This window comes from Brachyhypopomus gauderio, chromosome 8, assembly GCF_052324685.1.
Source record: "Brachyhypopomus gauderio isolate BG-103 chromosome 8, BGAUD_0.2, whole genome shotgun sequence".
NCBI classification, from domain to species: domain Eukaryota; kingdom Metazoa; phylum Chordata; class Actinopteri; order Gymnotiformes; family Hypopomidae; genus Brachyhypopomus; species Brachyhypopomus gauderio.
This window is the reverse complement of record NC_135218.1, coordinates 7892763-7912638: the sequence shown is the minus strand read 5'-3', so window position 1 is coordinate 7912638 and position 19876 is coordinate 7892763. Positions and strand designations below refer to the sequence as shown.

The 19876-nt window shown below is 43.2% G+C and overlaps 2 protein-coding genes across 5 annotated transcripts in view; both read left to right on the top strand.

Moving 5' to 3' along the window:
• The first annotated feature begins 735 nt into the window (after positions 1–735).
• On the top strand, positions 736–16037 carry mtmr14 (myotubularin related protein 14). 3 transcript variants are annotated; one of them, XM_077014148.1, is made up of 19 exons: positions 739–1812; positions 1896–2044; positions 2419–2527; positions 2716–2791; positions 3297–3357; positions 4008–4130; positions 4456–4529; positions 4733–4803; positions 5050–5124; positions 6111–6177; positions 6349–6434; positions 6705–6781; positions 7403–7439; positions 7619–7689; positions 8068–8126; positions 9986–10112; positions 10279–10455; positions 12180–12338; positions 13210–16037. In XM_077014148.1, the coding sequence occupies exons 1-19, from the start codon at positions 1696–1698 to the stop codon at positions 13388–13390; spliced, it is 1896 nt and encodes a 631-aa protein (XP_076870263.1). In that variant the 5' UTR covers positions 739–1695; the 3' UTR covers positions 13391–16037. The 3 variants fall into 3 exon arrangements, with proteins under 3 accessions (XP_076870264.1, XP_076870263.1, XP_076870265.1); XM_077014149.1 differs by lacking the exon at positions 12180–12338 and having other exon boundaries at positions 736–1812; XM_077014150.1 differs by lacking the exon at positions 739–1812 and having other exon boundaries at positions 2014–2044; positions 4008–4035.
• A 151-nt stretch (positions 16038–16188) lies between these two features.
• Positions 16189–19876, top strand: part of LOC143521361 (copine-9-like) — a 94867-nt gene continuing 91179 nt past the window's right edge. The window contains exons 1-2 of one of the 2 annotated variants that reach the window (XM_077014147.1): positions 16189–16304; positions 16386–16549. In XM_077014147.1, coding sequence (XP_076870262.1) covers positions 16473–16549 — 77 coding nt within the window. In that variant the 5' untranslated portion in view covers positions 16189–16304; positions 16386–16472. Of the gene's footprint in view, positions 16550–19876 lie in introns of both variants that reach the window. The other variant, XM_077014146.1, reaches the window with a different exon arrangement.

The following is a 19876-nucleotide window of genomic DNA, read 5'->3' as shown; positions in this document are numbered from 1 at the left end:
AAATAATGTATGATCTACGGCACAAAAATACTTTTGTCTTCATTAGCCATAGGTCTGTAATAGTACTGCATATCCTGTCATTTAAGGATCTTAAAGGCAGAACAAATTTCACTAACAATTACAGAATTTCCCCTTATTTTGTAATGTCATAGTATCAATTGCTAACACCGAGGAGAAAAAGCGGGGGAAAATAGATTTCTTTTCAGTATTGTGCTTAATTTGACTGAGAGACCTAGCTGTTCTGGGATTCACTGAAACAGACCTTCATGCACGTATTCCACGCTATGGCTGGTCTCTCACCGAGCATTTACCCTGTGGAATCAACTGAAAAGTTGAAGCTGATGTTTAAACTCTGAATTAGTTGATCAGAGACCAACATACCTCCAACTCTCAGTTCTCAAAACGATTCTCAGAGACCAACGTTCAATGACACCCTGAAGTGTAAGATGTGATTTATAAGTATGTGAGGTGGGCAGTGTTCATATCTGTCACGTCTGGTTCTCTATTATGATTGGTTCTCCTTTAAGCAGCAGCGGCCTGTTGACTATCTCCCATCTCACCACACAGGCGAATTCTTTAATAAATGGAAATAAGGTTTAACGCCCAGGTTTAAATACAATGTAATAGGATATCACAAAACCAATAATAATTTACGTAGCCTGACATTTAAGCAGGTGCGCGTCGTTAGTGCGTTACGGACAGCGTGACGTCTTGACGTCAGCGTGGGGAAGTGGTGATCACGTGATCGCGTTTTGTTTCCTGTTTACTACTCGCTGCTAGTCGAGGTCCGCGGTTCGGCCAGCGAGGTTACAACACTCGGTCAACGTGATTTTAACGCTACAGGACAATATTGGGGGTTTGTTGGGTTCTGCGCATCATCGGAAACTATAGTTTTGTAAAAAAGTTGAATAGTCACGTTTTCTTTTCTAGCTGTATAAGAAACCAAAACGTGACATTGAGGACACCGAAGAAGGCGCGCAGGCCGGGAGTCCTCCGGGTCTTCTGTGTAAGGAGCTCGGCGGTGTAGGGTTCGGCTCGGCGGTGTTTGGGTTCCTCTAGGCTGTGTTTGGGTTCGGCTCGGCTGTGTTTGGGTTCGGCTCGGCTGTGTTTGGGTTCGGCTCGGCTGTGTTGGGTTCGGCTCGGCTGTGTTGAGTTCGGCTCGGCGGTGTTTGGGGTCCTCTCGGCGGTGTTGGGTTCCTCTCTCGGCTGTGTTGGGTTCCTCTCGGCTGTGTTGGGTTCCTCTCGTGGTTCAGTTGTAGCTAAACCCGACTCTCCAAACCTGGCCAGCCAGTAATATATCTACGCCAAGAATATGCGAGAGAGCGGTGGACGAGAAACCTCAAGTAAAGCCGCTGCGTGCTTCTGTTATAAACGGACACAACTGTTCGTTTTCTAAGTAGACGGTTTTTAATCAGGATGTCTGTTGGTCTCGGTACCACACACATCTAACGGGTCGTGCCGCCGACGTGAAGCCAAGTTAGTGAGCTACGGTGAGGAGTACATGTTGGTTCGGGTTGAAGGTGTCACCTCGCCGGTACCCTGAACTCTAGACGTCTCCCCGGGCCCGGCCCGCTTAAACGGGCGGTGAGGAAGAAGCTGGCAGGTAAAGGATGGGCGGGGGGGTCCTCCCGGCCTCAGGGAGCAGCGGTGTTTGAGGGAGGGCAAGTTCGGATTGAGCACAAGGGCCGCAGCGCGATGATGGCCACGTCCTCGTCTGCTTCTGCCATCGCGGGTCGCAGGAGTGAGGAGATAGCAGAGTTGATAGATTTGTTTTCCAAGAACCAGTACAGAGCGAAGGAGGTCACCACGAGGGTAAGACCTAGTCAGAAATCATCATTACACACTTATTTGAACAAAAATGCCTGCCAAGCCTAACGCAGTGTGTCTATCCATAGGTGGAGAGAATAGAGATGCGATGCTTGGACTTGTTTGGTCGAGACTACAAGTACAGCATCATCCACAACACCAACGGGGAGGTGTGCGGGCACTACCCGCGGAACATCGTCTACTTGGAGTATGAATGTTCTGAGCCCAATAAAGAAAGGTATAAATGTCACACGTGCTCTTCAGCTCCAAGCCTCTCGGTTAATGTTTAACTGCGAGAGGTTTTGGTTCAACGAGGGAATGCTGAGTTCTCTCAATAGTAAAACAAGGTTATGGATTGTAGTTTTTTATGGGACAGTGTACTTTAAACTCTCAAATGTACATAGTCGTTATTGAGCTGAACTGAATTAAGACTTGCAGCATTGGTTTTAACCAGCGACACCTCTGTTGGCAATTCTGTTACTCCTTTAATTGTCACTGGGGTGAGTCTTGCGTGCAGGGTTCCTATTATCCCATCTCTTTCTGTCATATCGTCAGTGGTTCCTGTGTGAATGTTATGATAAAACAAACATTTAATTAATGATCTCCTTTTAGTTTTGAGAGTACGGTGCAGATCAGTAAGCTGCAGGACTTGGTGAACCGCAGTAAGATGGCTCGCTGCAGGGGGAGATTCGTCTGCCCGGTCATCCTCTACAATGGCAAGGTGCTTCTACCTCATCCTACAAGAAAATACTACCCACAAATATCTTAACATAATGTTCCCAGCACAGACATTACTAAATTGGTTGGACATGTGCATTGATTTTTTTATTTTGTGTGTATTTTTCAGCCTTAAGTTGAGTCTGTATAGTTTATGCCCAGTATGAAGTCTAGATGGCCTCTGTGTTTCAGCATGTTTGTCGGTCTTCTACGCTGGCGGGTTGGGGGGAACTCTATGGACGCACTGGTTACAATTATATCTTCTCAGGTACGATCTTGCCTCTGTCGGTGCTCTTTTGCTGCCCCTCTTGGGGTTCGGTGCATGAAACGTCAGTAGCATTACAGGGATTTGTGTTTGTGTTGAGTGTTTCTGCCACTCATTACCAGGAAAAGTGTATTTAAAAAACATTAACAAAGTGAATCATTGAAAATTCCATTGATGTTTTTAATAACATCTTTGTTAGACCCTAAGGCCTCTCCTTCTATCTCTCTATCTTATTTATACCTTTAAGCAAAAGTATTTTGCAGTCAGGAAGTCTTGTCTTTTACATTGAGGTTTCCCCCACTGAGGCTAATGTCTAAGGCAGTCAGCCACTGAGATAGTTGCAATCATGAATCTTTTAACTATTTCCATTATGTTAAGTGCATTTGGAAAATCACATGAGAAGTTTTGTGTGAATAACTGTAAAAATGTGTGCAAATTAGATCAGATGGTCATGTGATTTATGAGATTAAGGTTTTTGAACTTTAGGTTTTTTGTGTTCCTTTCTTAGGGGGCTCTGATGACACTTGGGCAGAATCGGAGGAACTTCCAGAGAGTGATACTGTTGTCCGGTACCAACATGCATCTAAAACTTTTCGAAACTTGCATTTACTCATTACATTTTGCACTGCCTACACAGTTGCACAGTGCTGTTCATTTTTTCCATATACAAAGGGTAAAAAAAAAAGCTCAGTTCTCTATTCACACTTTGCCTCCACCTAAAAATGGAATCTGAGTTATTACTAACAGTTCGGCTCTTTTGATGTTTTATGCCACTTTAAAAAAAACTAGTTCACACTCCTGATAAAATTTGATGGAAAATGAGTCAAGTTAGAGACGTCCATGGAATACGAATCTCTAAAAACAACCAAGAGACCAAAAAAGTGTGGTTCTGTCCCTGGTTAATAATATTACCAATATAGGCATAGGTTTTCTGTTCGTCATGGTTACTAAAGTCCATTTCCTGTTCTCGTTTACTGGAGCTAAAATGTAAAGTTAACAGGTTTTGGTGGCAACTTGTACTTTTCTTCTACCAAATGAGTGTACAGTATGCTCTGAGTCCGTTGTCATAGGCACTGACATCAGTCTTTCCCAGGGCGAAGTGCACGTGATCGTCTGTGTGTCTTTTTTTTTCCTCAGTGTAACATCTTTGCTCCTCAGTTAACTTTCCTTTCCCCCTCATGTGTTTCGTTCTGCTGTGCTGCTCCATGTCTCTGTGTAGGAATGGAGATTCCCAGCTGTTTGATAAGGTGAGGGGTTCAGACATTAAGTTGCTGAAGTATCTGTCCGTGCGCTACATTTGTGACCTCATGGTGGAGAATAAGAAGGTCAAGTTTGGCCTCAAGTAAGTGCAGTTCCAAGTGGACTCGCCCCTCCCACATTATCACGCTGCAATGGGTCAGCGGCCTAAACTCACATTCATGCACACGCACACATTAACACGCTGGAAAAAGATGACTCATTAGTGCCTCTCTGCTCTGCTTAAGTGTCAGAATGGGAGTGTGCTTGTGTTTGCCATGTGCACAGCTATTATACTAAGACACTTTCTGTTGAGTAAAATATACTCATGTACACATTTCCTATTGTGGCACAACACGCTAATGGTCTACGCTAACCATGTTTTGTGGAATCACGCGTTTTCCTTCCTGTGTACCCGTTTCTGTGTTCAGCGTCACCTCCTCTGAGAAGGTGGATAAGGCCCAGCGCTATGCCGACTTCACTCTTCTCTCTGTGCCTTACCCAGGTACGCGGCACCTTCATCTCGCTGCCTTCTCCTCTTCCTCTCCGCACCTACATCTGTCCTGCACTGGTAGCAAAATGTGTCAAGTAGAAACACTGGCACACCTTGTGGATAATTGTGATTTCGCACAGCCGTAGTTAGCGCAGAGTTCTCACATTGAGGGGCTGCTGTGTTGCTCATGAAGTGTTATTGTGGGTTGGTCTCAGGGTGTGAGTTCTTTAAGGACTACAAAGACAGGGACTACACCGCGGAGGGACTGGTCTTCAACTGGAATCAGGTATAGCGTTTCTATATATTTGAACTTAATTCTGTATACATATTCATCACAGTATCACCACATACCACTCTGTGAATAAGCAGCACTCGCACACATTGTTCAACACCCTTCTTACTGTCCCCTTAAGTGTACGCCCTAATCTCCCTGTGTGTGTCTTCGTGTCTGTGTTTGTCCCTGTGTCCCAGATTGTTTGTGTCCCTATGTGTCTCAAATAACCAATAAAGTGATTTTTTCTTTTGTCCTCAGGACTATGTAGATGCTCCCTTGACAATCCCTGCATGTTTTTCCAAGAACTTGAGTATTGACTGGAGTGAATACCAGGTACACACACACACACACACACACAGCCACCTTGCAAGACTGTATTTATTAGTTCTTCTACACACTGACTGTTTTCTGTCTACTCTAGTAAATAGGCAGCAGTGTTGCGGCTGGGCGCACTGCTGCAGGCTTTCTACTTTGTTGTCTGATAGGGCCATCTGCTGGTAAAATATGGAAGTGCAGCCACTGATTGATCATTTTATGATTTGTTTTCTTTGATTGTTTAGAAATGGCTTTTGACTTTAAGCAGTGCTACACTTCATGGTCTTTGAGTACGGGACGAAAGAGCCAGTTCTGTGGTATGGTGGCCAGATCTTGTACCAACTGTCTCCGACACTCGGCAATGTCCCAGCAATGTCCACCTGTGTCACAACGGCTGTCTCCGCCACCATTTCACAAGATATCTGAAACAAACCCTGTGCATGCTTTATGATCAGATTTCATAAAGGCAGAGTCAGTGCAGAGACGGTAAAGCTGATGAGAACTGCGTCCTCTGACGTCCAGGCCGTGGCAGCTGAGTCTGTCTGTGATGCGGTGCGGTCTCGCTCACGCTCAGAACCATTCATCGTTCTGCTGCGGTCACCGGGGTCGCCGTGCTTATTACTGTCTCACGATGCTGCTTCCCAGTTTAACGACCTCCGAATAAAACCTTAAATTGCCACGCTTGGCAGTTGTCTTGGCGTTCTGCTCATAGGCTGTTGGGTAATAAATAAAATAAAATCAGCCAATTACACGCGATGTTCCTTCATGCCACGTCAAATTCTCTGAAAATGATCCTGCTATTTGAGAACTGCTTATTGGCTAACCAACATCAGTAGTGTTTGGCCATCAGCTGTATGTAGTCTTCTAGGTAGAGGGGTTTATGTGGTTGTTCGAAGCTATTTTGCATTGTGTCTTGAGCTTCTGTTTTGCTGTTTTGAATAGTTACTGAGACCCGTTGAGCTTGACGGAGACATGATTTAATAACTCTCATTTCTCCTCCGCAGTCTTGGGACCTGGTGCAGCAGACCCAGAATTACCTGAAGCTGCTTCTGCACATCATCAACATTGATGGTATTTGCACATTAACAATACATCCTACCTGCATTACTGCGTATCTGTGTATCTGAGTGATGTATCAGATGGGAGGGCACTCTCTATGTGGTTTTTGAATGGGCTGTGGCATTAAATGTGTGTGTTGGACCGGTATAATGCTGGATAAATGGGCATGTGTTCTGTGTCTAGATGAGAGTGGGTTGTTGGTGCACTGTATATCTGGCTGGGACAGGACTCCTCTCTTTGTGTCCCTCCTGAGGCTCTCTCTCTGGGCTGTGAGTATCAGACTCTCTTCCTTGTTGTGTTTTTATGTGTCCAGTTTTCCATTTAGCTGTCTGAGTCACAGGCGTGTGTCCCTGTGTGTCTTTGTCTTGTACCAGGGACCGTTGAACTTTTATTCTTTCATTTGTCTTGTCCGCCGTCACCTGCGTCTTGCCACCTCTGCGTTTGTGTTGCTCCTTTTGGACATTCTGAGTAACCTCCGTCAGGAACCATACCGTTAAAAAAGGCGAGTGTGTAAACGTAGCCGTCTGTGCTCCGTACAGGACGGTGCTGTTCATGCCAGCCTGGAGCCGTCGGAGATCCTTTACCTGACCATTGCGTACGACTGGTTTCTCTTTGGGTGAGCGCTCCTTCTGTTACTCTGACCGCTGCGCGCTGATGTGTGTGTGGACAGATCTCTACTGCTGACTGTCCTCCGTACACACGTGTGAGAACACACGCCCCCGCCCTTCTGAGAGTGCAGTAATTACGGTGCATCTTGGCCAAAACTCCCAGGAGGCCAGCCAAGTCTGTCATTCAGGGGAAGAGAGAGAGCGAGAGAGAGATAGCTAAAGAGCAGCGGGAAGAGAAGAGCTGGATAGAGTGAGATATTCGTAAATAACTCTAAACGTAGCATTAGAAAAGCACTCCATTAATCGTGTGTGTGTGTGTGTGTGTGTGTGTGTGTGTGTGTGTGTGTGTGTGTGTGTGTGTGTGTGTGTGTGTGTGTGTGTGTGTGTGTGTGTGTGTGTGTGTGTGTGTGTGCGCGCGCGCGTTCATTCTAGTCTTCTCCCGTAATGTGCAGTTTCACTGTTTAGAAAGTGTTCCTGGCCTGAGGGGAATCCAGCACTAGACAGCCTCTGAAATCCTGCACACACTCACAGGCAGAGGGGCAGGATCACACATTCACGCGTCTGGATGCTTCTTTACTTCACAGGGCTGTTGTAATGACTGTAAATATTACTGTTTCATTTCTCCACAGTCACATGCTGCCTGATCGTCTCTCTAAAGGAGAGGAAGTAAGTCTGAGCATTATGGCGTTCTCAGATGTAAAACGGTGTGAATATGTAATTCAGCAGTGAGGTTTTTATTGATTATTCCAGGTTGGGACTTCAGGGGGCAGTGTTTCACTCTTTATTGTATTGAGTAGGGTCCTTCGATCTTCATGGCTTATCATGTCTTTCTTTTCCCGTGCTAGATTTTCTTTTTTTGCTTCAATTTTTTGAAGCACATCGTCTCTGAGAAGTTCTCAGTCGTTAGGAAGCAGAGGTAAGCGCAGAGCCGTTCCTCTTAACGTTTTAACGGTTTGATATCGCAACGTTCCCGGAACAGGGTGTTTACCAATTAATTGATCGCAGTTGATTTAGTGGGAATGCCACAGGTGCACAGATGAAATAAAATGTATTCCTGATGGCGTAGTGAGGAATGTGTTTCTATGGGCTCTTCAAAGTCGAAGCGTTTCCACAGCTGGGCTTCAAGGCCTGCTGTGGGCAGCACGCTGCTCGCTTTCATGCTGCCTTTGATCTGGTGCGCTCTCTCGCTCATATTTTTGATTCTGTTCTTTTTTCTATCCTTTTGTGTGCTCAAACTCTTCCCCTACTTACATTTGACTGTCATTCTTTCATCTCCGTCCTGTTGATCTCGCAGGAGGAAAAACTCTCACCTCAAAGACACTGATTTCACAGTGGATGACCTCTGCCAGTTAAGTAAGTCTTGTTTATTCATTTATTTTTTCAAGGTGCTCGTGTTTTTCTAGAGTCAGGGAAAGATTTCAGGGCTGAAACTCAGGACCAATGTAAATTAGTCCATTTCCCCCATATATAAAATTTCAGTGTTCAGTTTAAAACTCTGGTATATTTAACTGATATTTAGATAATTTGGGTTTGAAGGGAACTGACTGTGGAGACTTGTGGTTGCTGTTCTTGTAAAGTTATCCTCTAGCCCAGAGGTATTCAAATCAGTCCTCGAGGTCCAGGTCCTATAGATTTTCCACTCTACTTTAGAAGTCTGGTGTGATGACGGTGACCAACCAGTTACATGGATCATTTAAATCAATTGGATTACAGAAATCCATGACTGGAATTTGGATTAGAGGTTCGGATATGATCACCACAGAATCGGAGGTTGGCACGGGTGTTTTTGTCGAGGGTAAATAGACTCTGGGATGGCTCATGCTGAAGGGGATTTGGCTCTGGGGGCAAGTGTGGTTAAAGGCTATACTACCTGCTGGAGTAGTTATTGCTGTGGATCGGTAGGGCCAGTTGGCTATGGTGAGGGGTATTTACCTGTGGTGGGGTAGTTATTAAAAGGCCTTTGGCTGTGGATGGGAATTTTAGTTTAGAGGTGTCTGGTTATGGGGTAGAAAACTTCAATAAATTTTTCCTTAAAATGACTTTACCACATCAGGCCTCTACATTACATGTTAGAGTGCTATCAGGGTACCCGCGGCTCCTTAAAAAGTCTTAAAATGTCTTAAATTTAGTTTTCCATATTCAAGGCCTAAAAATGTCTTAAAATGTCTGGAATTTTATGAGGGGAGGCATTAAATTATTATAAGTGTGTGTTGTTCAGTTGTTCTGGCGCGATGTGAACTTTGCCGAATCTAGCGCTAGGACCATGCAGAAAATAACCGCTCCAGGGTCCTAGTGCTAGATTTCTAGCGTTGGAGTACACGGCCACAACAACGTCAACAAATTTCGTTCGCCACCCCCCCACCCCCACCCGTCATCGCCAATAATAGTATTATTTTTTCTTGTGAGAGGTATTAAAAAGGTCTTAAAAGTCATTGAATTTGAGATTTAAAAATGTGCAGATACCCTGGCTATGCATTATGGTAATAAATGACATTTAGCTAAGACAGCTAGCCTAGAATGGTAATAGCCATGATGACTCAGCATCATGTATTTTCACCAATGGTTGGACTCCTCAGCACCTTCACGTAAAAATAGGGGTGGGTGGGGATGAACCTCAAAATGTAACATCAAAATATGACAATCTTACCTTGAAGCCACTTTTGTCACATTTGTCTTGGTGTCGTGGTGCACTGTGGGTCAGATAAAAACCCACAGATTAAGACAGGATGTGAACGCAATGCAATGATGGCCACATGTTCAGACAGACCTCATATTTTTCATGCATTGTATCTGTATCTGAAAATTGTTTGTTTAAAATTGCTGGAATCTTATGCTAAATTGAAGGGGAAAAGGAAAATGTCACATTCTTCTCAGGATTTTTGTAATAAATTACTGACTTGGATCAGTTAAACACAACATCCAAAATATTTTTATGAAACAATGAACTATTTGAAGAATTGTTATTGTTTATGGGTATGTCTTTACGTTGGAGTATGTCTTTAAGTATGTAATTTATGGGCATTTATAAGAGTGCCTCAGTGAAGAAAAAAATCTTTAAAAAGTGAATTATAGTTTTTTAATACTTCTTTATCGCCATAGTTATGGACAGAGTTCCCAGGAGCTAGAAATGGTCCAACATTTCCAAGACCAATGCAGCCGAGTTAGGCCCTGTATCCCGTCACCATATTTCTTTTCCAATCCATTTCACTCAGAGTCCAGAGACCGGGGCAGTGTGACCAGCCTGAGTAGTGATTTCTCTCTCATCACTGAGGACGTTCCCTCCAGCGGTCCAGCCGATCCCGTGGACCTGCCCGTCCACGTGCTGCAGTCCTCCACCGGGTAGGCTGCGGTGAATCACCCAGGCACCGCACAATGACCGCTTCTCCTTTTGTTTTTCAATACAGCTTGAAGCATTTCGAATGTAAAGAAGGAAGTTTGGAGATGCATCATGTCCTCCTTTCTGCTTTTAAGTCTGTTGAAGCTCATTTGTGGTGGTCTCTCACAGGAGGAAAGCTGTGACGTCCTCTCCCCAGACTGTGCTCTGGAACAGGCCCATTCTGTTTGATGAGCGGCTACCTCACCCAATCCCTGACGGCAAGTCTTCTAGTTCTTCATCCTCCAACCAGTCGGAGCACGGCTTCATCCGTACAGGCAGCAGCCCATTGGCGGTGCCAGGGAGAAGGTGAGTCCTTAAGTGGATGTATCTGACTTGGAGAAGTGGTGAAACGCTTTTATATCAAATCTTCAGACCTGTATGTGCTTTTAACAGTGTAAACTAATTGATCAGATAAGTAATACTATTTTGTCATTATGGAAAAAATTTTCTCTTGTGTTGCTGATTTAAGTAATTTGTGGATTCTGTAAGCTTTGGGTAATCTGCATGATTGAATGATGGGTTTTCAAATTTTGACTTTGTTGGCTTGTAAGCACCGCTGGTAGCCAGCAGGGGGCTCCCTAGGCTCAGGAGTCCATGCTTTCATAGATTTTTTATTTTTTTGTGTGTGAAAGTATATTGCAATTCTGTCTCGGGTGAACTTTCTGTAAACCGCTTTGTGGAACTTTTAAATAATCTCACCTTCTCCTGTGTCCTCTGGTTGGGTTTGAGGAAAGGTTTGTTGGAGCTTGTATGGCTGTCAGCTGTAATATGCAACTGTGCATGTGCCCGTTTTGTTGCTTTTTCCTTTCTAATGCTTTTGTTATGGAGAAACTTTGCTGTTCTGCATTTTCCATTTGGTACTGTTCTCATATGGGTCAGAACAGTGTTGTGAAGATAACTGGATTTCTTGGTTCAAGATTTCTAAAGCTTACTGGATTCTGGATGTGTGTATTCTACACCATTGTAGCATTATGGGTTATGTTGATGCTGACCTGTATGGTCCACTGTGGTATGTGTTTATACCTGCCTGATCACAAGTAGGTTTTTTACTGTGATGATAGTAAACAATCGTGAACCTGCAATCACAGAATTTTACCCTCGTTTCCGAACTACGGCTTTCTAGTGTACAGAACGGACAAGTCAGACCGTCACGTAGGAGACCAAAATGAAGCAACACGAAAGGAAATTTCCAGAAGCACAACCCCACAGCACCACACCATTTCGTTCATTGAGCTCATTTTCCCCTGTCACATTTCTCATAGTTTCTGCAACAGCCCATCCTGCTACTTTTTTAATTTTTTGTGTGTGAAAGCCTGCTGGGAAGAGCAGCCCCGTCCTGCCGGAGGGTTGGGTTATTCCTGACGAGCGCTCTTCCCCAAACACCAACCCCAGCGTGCTGTCAGCTCTGCTCTGCCACCAGCTCCCACTTCCCAGCCATTGATGTTTTGTGCAACACTGAATTAGTTGTAACCTACATTGGTAACCTACATTTAAGACAGCACATAAAGTAGCTGACATCGAGAGGACCCGCACACCTACCTTATGTCTAATTGGCCAGAAAAGCGGTAATAAAAGTCTTCTTGACCGCAGCAGTATTCTGGATGGAGTTATTTGGGGAGGGGGGGTGGGGGTTGTGGATAGGTGTTGGACAAGTTTATTTTAGTGTTAAAAGTGCTCAAACAATAATACACATGGATTTCTCCATGTAACTGACCAAGTTTGACTCTATAAGGACTACTAAGTAAATGTGAAGCCCTTTCACTGTCCTCACTGCCCTGCTGGTGCTGGGACCCTCGGTTCCTCTGTTCCTCCCACTGACCTTCACCTGTTCTGCTGTTCTCACCATCTCCTGTCACTCTCCTCACTTCATCTCTCCTCACTTCCTGTCTCACGGTCTCAGCATTCGCTAGTCAGAGTGGTATAACTGCAAAATTAGGCTTTCTTTTCTCTCTCTTCTCTCTCTCTCTCTCTCTCTCTCTCTCTCTCTCTCTCTCTCTCTCTCTCTCTCTCTCTCTCTCTCTCTCTCTCAGGTCCATGGCGGAGTGTGCTCGTTCGGGCTCCTCTCTCTCCACAGAATACGGGAGCTGGCAGATAGTCTCAGGCTGTGGGAGCGTCCACGACGCTGCTCCCCACCCCGCGGACTCGCCCCTCCCCTTCAGCTTCCAGGACGAGGGGCCCGGCGGCCGCATGTGAGTGTCGCCAGCTTCCCCCGATACGGGCTGCGCAGCTCGCCTTCGCTTCTCCTCTCCTTCCAGCCCAGCAGCACGGGGCAGTGCCAGTGAGAGGGCTGCCAGGGGATAATGAGCATTTTTCCACATGAAGTTTAACCTGGTGGTGTGGTCTGGGCTTCCCGGCGTAGGATGAGTTTCTTGTGGCGCTAATCCTTTCCAGATGAAGCTCCATATTATGAGACGATCAAAGGGCTATTGTTGAGGCTGCTTGTGTGTTTGTTCACTTGCGCTGATGGGTTTATGCGCAGCAGGGGCAGTGTGTGTGTGTGTGTGTGTGTGTGTGTGTGTGTGTGTGTGTGTGTGTGTGTGTGTGTGTGTGTGTGTGTGTGTGTGTGTGTGTGTGTGTGTGTGTGTGTGTGTGTGTGTGTGTGTGTGTGTGTGATGCATACCACACTGGGAGTCATTCTTCAAAATAAAGTCGTCTTTGTCGGTCTGAAAGGGAGCCGTTGAGCTTGCCAGAGAGAAAGATGGAGATGTAGTGGTCACTGTACAGGATCTTTCTCCTTCGGTCCTGTTTCCTCCACACTTATTGCTCCTGTTTTCTTAGAGCTGCTGAGATGCTCTCTTCATGCCCCACCGTGCGGGCCAGTTGAGTGTGGATATCCTATTCCCTTGTGCAAATAATATCCATCCATCTCTGTTCAGAGAGGATTACAGAAACCGAGCAAGAAAGTTTTGAAGAAATGCGGCCAATTATTTCAATTATTTAACGTGATCTTGATCTATTTTGTAATATCTCAAAACTGCACTAAAGGCATTAGGCAGAAATTATTAATGGAAAGTAATTTATTTTTCTTTGTTTTCTTGCGTTTTCTCCCCGTCTCTGCAGGTGTGCGTACGTGTCGGAGCGGCAGGCTCGGTTGGAGGCGGTGAGGGAGGTGTTCCTAGCAGCCTATAGCTCCACCGTGGGCCTCATGTCCTCCTCCCCCAGCCCCTCTGGGGCAATCTCTGGCCTGCTGGAGCAGTTTGCCCGCGGCGTCGGTCTCCGGGGCACCAACGCTATTGTCTGACTTCAACACCTCCTTCTCCCACTGCTTACGTCTGCCCTTCCATCCTCCATGTCTGGTCATGGTGAAGCACCAACACAGGGTTTCCCAGTTCTCCCAATCATCCCCCGCTCCACCCCTCCCTCCACCCGCTCTGTGTTCTCTCCCGTTTTCATCCCACCACCTTTCTGGGCGAACATCAATCCGTCTGGGCTTGCAGAAGAAACGGGCCAAACCTAAACCCAGGGATACCTTTCGTATTTCTTCTCCTTTTGAAAGAGTTTAGGTTTCTTTTTTTTTTTGTTTGTTTTTAGACACCTAAAGTAACTGGGGTGCCTGTAGTAAATTTCTGCTTATATCTAATTTGCATAATTTGGAGTCTTGTTTTTTTTTCCTCCTTTCATTTATTTTTTTCCCTTTCATCTATTTCTTCTTGTTATTTGATTACAGTGAAGGCAGGATGAAGTGAGGACATGATGAATGAGAGTGAAGTTTCTGTCACCTCTCTGTATTCATGTAGTTCTTCAGCTGTCATAAGAACAGACCTTAAATGAGTTCTTAAATGTGTAATGTCACTTCGGTATGGACCTTAAAGTCTGTGCTTAAGAAATGCAATCACAACACAAAGCTGGCTGGTTGGTCTATAACGTATAACAGAACCTGTGAAAAAGCTGCTACTTCTGTTTGTCCTGATTTGTTTTGAAGAGGCTCTTAATTCAGAAGTAAAAACGAAGCCGTGGTTTCCTTCTTTTTTCCAGCTTTTTAAAAAGCCTAATCGATATTTTGTATAAATTGTCATTTAATTTACTATGTTGCCTGGCTGTTAAATACGCAAGATTTTCTTTTTATGCAACTGAAAATGCTCAGTGAAAAATCTGGGTGATTTAAAGATCAATACTCTTCCCGAGGAAACTAAAGTTTCAGTTTTGGCCCCAGTCTGAGACGGGTAGCAGTCAAAGGCCTGGATGTCCTGAGCCACATGGACTCAGAATTCCTTCAGCTCTCATAATCCAGCTGTTCTGTTTTGCACTTACTCTCAGTTTTGTTCTGATTACCATCGTTTGTCATCGTGCTTCAACAAGCACAACAGTACTGTATACAGCAGGCCATCTTAAAGGGAACTGCTACACCTGGCACTTGACTTCCTGTCATGTGACAGGAAGACCTTTCATATAACAAGCGTATTTGTGCCACATGTCCAGTGTAAGTGTGTAAGTGAACCCCAGTCTGTGGGACACTACCCCATCTGCTCCTGCATTTTTCAACCTAATCCATCTCTGCTTCGTTTGCAGCATATGGTTGGTTGCCATGAGTGACAACTTTGATGCGTTCTTGTTATGCACTTGATTAAAAAGGGGAAAAAAACGTGTCGATTCAAAATGTAACTGAACCCTTAAGAACATGTTCATCGCTTAGGATTGTACGTGTGTTTGAAGTCTAGGTTTTTCCCATCAAAGTTTCGTCTTTACCAATGTGATAAACCAAGATTAGGTTGGAAAATGCTGGAGTACTTTTAAGTTTACTCATTCACATTTGTTGTATTTACTATAGACTTTTGCATCTGCAGTAAACTGAAAGCATTAGCAAAATATTAATCTAATTTAATCAGACACTTTTTAAAAATAGATTTGTATCAACCTGTACCTCACAAAGCAACACAACAGCCACTAGTCTTATGGACTTCATGGATTGCTCAAAGTATTGTGATGTTTGTCATTATTAGTCTTAAGGTCTGCAAGTGTTGCTATTGTGCTTGGTGGTGAACGGCAATTTGCCGAATATTTAAGACAGCACTTGGTTTAAAGTGGGTTTTGTGTTCTCAGAGCTAAACGGTTTTAATGGCCTTTCTTTTTTTTTTTTTTTAACCTCAGGACAATGTGTTGTGCCTTTTTTTTCCTTGTTAACATGGGGCAATATATTTTTGGTAAATTCTTTTTTTCCTGGCAATTGTTCTTGTGCAATTCAAGGATTTACAGTTTTAGTGATTGAGATTTTTCAAACTATTGACATTTGAACACATTTTTGGAGTATTTTACAGACCGTCAACCTCCACCCTCCTTTTTTTGTACTGATTTACTTGACTGTTATTTTTCTTATTGTAATTATTGCCGATTGAATCTCTTGGGGACGTTTTCTTATTTGCTTTTTCCCAAACGGATTAAGATGTTGGAGCATCTGGTGGCACTTGAGTTAGTCGCCCAAGTGAAGATGGATAATTTTTTTCTGTCCTATAACACCCACCTTCCCTGGTCAGGAATTTTCTTTTCATATATTTGTCATGCCCATACACACTTTTTGTACACACACACACACGTTTAGCCCTGAAGTTGTTGTAATAGGAATCAAGCACTTTGCATTAATATGTACTTCTTCTCCGTACCTGCCCAAGTTCTCTCTCATCTGACTCTAGGCTTTCAGCATTGGAAAATGTAATGATTTGACATTTTAACTTCAGGATGTACTTATTTTTCATTTTACTGTTTTAAGGATGTTTTGCACTCATGTTTTCATACATGTTCATTGTAGTTCTCCATATTTCTTTGTACAGTTTTATTTTAATTTAATTGATCCTTTATTAAAATTCCTCTACACTGTGGAGAATGTTGGCTGGGGAGATATGGGGCAGAGGATTGCACTCCTCATCTGGTGGAAATAAAGCAAATTAAAGCGACTTGCCCTGCTTCTGAGTTATGATTATCATGTATTTGTGTTATAGGAAAGCTCTTGTGCACCCTTGTCTGAGAACTTGCAGAACACTGGTTACAGTTCAGTAAATGTAAAACCGGAGACAATTTCTTGTGTTCTGTCACCACCTGCTGACTCCGATGAAGAACGGCGGGAGTGGGGAGCGGGTCCGTGTGCGTGGACCGAACCGAGCGCGCTTCAGGCTCCACACGCCACACATGGACCGTCTTGCGCGTCGAGGCGCCTCACACAGGTAGCCCGTTACACTGGCGCGGCTCTCCAACGGCTCAACTGGGACATTTTCTCATGTTGGCTTTTCTTTCCTCGGATGTAGAGTCATAAAGGACGAAATTCTCGTCGCATGGAACGATAAAAACTTGTATATTTAGAAAAAAAAACAACTAATATCTCCAGCTTCAGAATGGCGTCTATTGGGGACTTCGACCCGCTACATTCTACTGTACCTGCAACTAAAATTGAAGTTACTGTCTCGTGCAGGTGAGTCCCAAAATATTACACTAAAATGTGTAATAAACGATGATTATAAATATAGCTATGGACAGTTACTACAGATACAAAAAACATTATTAAGATGCGCCGTAAAAAGGAATGTGAGTCGTAATGTTTTACTGTAATGTGAAATGGGGGTAATATTGAACACCTCCCCATTGACATTACTGATGGCAGCTGGTATAGATTTTGCATTAAGACTCCACTGAACCAAAATGGTCTCTAAAATGCATTCTTGCGGGTATATTATATTTATTTCTTGCAATGACTTCCTAATGGGAGAGATTTGTATCGGAACTATTTCTGCTTTTTCTTTGGGCGAAATTTGCGTTTGATGTAGGTGTGGAGCTGTGAGGGGGTGCGCGCGCTTCCCGCGTCCCAGCCACGAGAGCTCCACGCGCCTACTTCACGTTGCGATGCACACAACATTGGGAAAATGTTTCAGGACGCAGTGATTGGCATAGCCTGTATCCTACATACATACACTGTAGGACGTGTTTCTCCAAGAATTACTCAGAATAGACTGCCCTAGAAAAAAAGAGCCAAGACTGCAAAACGTAAACGGTTTCAAAGCAAGTTGTAAAAGTTTTCTCTTAGTTTTCAAAGGTTAAATGTATGTGGTGTTTGGTTTTTTTAGAGTCAAAGTCCAAAGTCAGATCACAGAAACTTTGAGAAGGTTGTTGATATAATGGACATACACATATTCCTGTGGTGACAGATTGGGGTCAGTTAAATTCCCCCAGAATTCCTTGACAACAGGGCATCAGGTGTGTTTGTGTGCATGCCGGTGCCTCTTGTGACCACCTGTCTGTGATGGGAAGAATGTTGCACTGAATTTTTTTATTTTTCATTTAAAACTCAGTCCCACAGATAACCAAAGTCATACCAAATGGTGTGATAGATCTCATAACATGGACTCGGGTATCATTTTAAAACCATATTTCCTTGCAGACACGTATACGGGCAACATTGTTACAAATTCTACTAGATTTCTCATAGGTACTAGTGTGTGTGGATGTAAACTGTTTAGTTTGTCCCTGAAGAGACTGAATATGTTTCTTTATCTATAGAGCAGATGTCACCCATCAGTTTCAGACTAGCAGATATATTTCCTATGTCTTGTTCAGTCTCATAGGGATTCAGTACTGATGTATCCAGGTGAGCTGAGAGTGTATGATAAAAAACAGAAGGTTGTGGTTACCTGCACACTCACCAAACACCTAAAGATGGCGCTTTGCTGGGGCCTTATCACCCTCTCACTCTGTCCCTCACCTGTGTGTCATACTGCAATGGACAAGACAGATATGGAATGTTCTATTCTGTCTTCAGAATTAAGATGTGCATTACTTGTGGTGATACTCACACATAGATACACTAACATCTATGTAAATACATAAATACAGTCCTAATTACATACACTTCAGTGTGAAGCATATATATAAGTTTTGTCTGGGAGTGGTGGTAGTGTTACTCACTGTGCCTCAGGCTGTGGCATTAGGCTGCAATATGTGGGTGCTTACAATAGTTATGTATGCTTTAAAAAATCTCTCTCTCTGAAAAAGGGCACACTGTACAGATTTTTTTGAGATTTTCTGTATGTAGCTGACATCTTTTTTATTGTGGTAACTGAAGATGTACTGGGTTTGTCTCTGCTTTGTGTCTGTAATGGCAGAAAAGTGTCAGTCCATGTGTTCAACTCTGGGCCTCAGCATTCCAGCCCACTAATTTAGCAACATTGACTAAGTGTTCATAAGTAGTTTGATTACTTGATTTGAATCTAGTCAACAGTGAAGTTGTTGCGGCTGAGAGGTTAGTCCGTTTTGGAGTGGCTGTCAGAGCAGCTGGCCTGGGATCTTCTCAGTTCAAAGTACTGTGCACACGGCTTTCTCATTTCACCTTACAGGCACTGACATCATATCATTTCATTCTGGGTTTTATATTAAGGGGCAGTCTCATTTTTAACAAAGACGAGAATAAAATTTAATGGAGATTAACATTAACAGAGTGATTTGTAAAACAGCCAATCACAAATAGGTAACGAACTAAGGCCTTAACGACGAACTTAAACAGAACTAAAATAATTACAATTATTCTAATTTAAATAACTACAGAGTAAGGTTTTAAAACCCTGGGAGAGATGAGTCTGGCTTTAAAGTTTTTTGTATCATATTCCAACTCAGTGGTGCACCATATTTTAAAAGCAGATCCACGCAGCTCAGTAAAAGCCCAGGGGCCCTGCAGTGTAATAAAATAATCTGAGTGGATTTGGTATAGTCCTGGTGTTACAGTGAGTGTAGATGTAATGTATGGTGGCGTCTGGCTGCTAAGAACCATATCGATAAAATGTTGCCAGTGTTTTTCTCTTTGTACAAATAAAAACGTCATTCAACTTAATCATATAAAAATATACTGTGGCTGCTACTTAAGGAGACCTAGCAACTTCTGTTGTGTACTCTAGGGGTCTGCAACTAATAAATATAGCAAACAATTCAGATGACATTTGAATAGTGGTGGATGCTACATCTGTGGAATGTGGCACTGAGAGAAAGTCTTATAAATCTTCAGAATAATTTGAAGGAACTCTGTGAAGTCATTTGGGAAGACGGTTTGCAATGTCTCAGACTCTAACTTTCATGTCTCAGACATTAACTTTCATGTCACAGACATGAGAGCATAAAAAGAAAGTAACTTCTAGACGTTCTACACAGAAAACTGTACTACTAATTTCCTAAGAACCACTATACTACTATATGTTTATTCATTAAAAAACTGTTTTTGAAAGTATTTTACCATAGAATTCTGTTGTAAAAAAAGACCAGTTGTAAAAAATTTTTTTTGTTTTTTAAATATAACAAGACATGAAAAAATCACAAAAACATTTTTTTTCATGTTTTGAATTTCTGAAGTAAATTATCTTCTGCTGTTTGAGACTAGCACAGAGAGCAGTGTGGTGTTATGATGGCAGGGCAAGAAATTAATTGTAGTTGCTCATATTCCTGGTCAAGAAAACGCGAAGGCTGATGTAAACCCATATAAATATGTCTTATATTAGACTATTTGTAGCTATATGGGATTATAATTTTTGTATATATGATTCATATCATATACATAATATTTTCTTTAGAGCACAAACTCATAGCAATAATAAAATGCTTAATTTTGCAGGACAAGGTGAGTTATCACTTCAGCTTTAATTGTAGCTCACGTCAAACTCTTACTTAGCTGTCTCTCCTCCCAGCCAATTACTTTGCCTGCTTTGTCTTTCTTCATCCTGCTTTCTTCCACACCTACTCATGCCTCGTCCTGGCGGTGTGT

Coding starts and splice junctions, on each gene's coding strand:
- mtmr14 (XM_077014148.1), top strand. CDS start 1,696: ATGATGGCCACGTCCTCGTCTGCTTCTGCCATCGCGGGTCGCAGGAGT. Junction 2,528..2,715: donor TCATCCTCTACAATGGCAAG/GTGCTTCTACCT, acceptor TCTGTGTTTCAG/CATGTTTGTCGGTCTTCTAC. Junction 2,792..3,296: donor TTACAATTATATCTTCTCAG/GTACGATCTTGC, acceptor TTCCTTTCTTAG/GGGGCTCTGATGACACTTGG.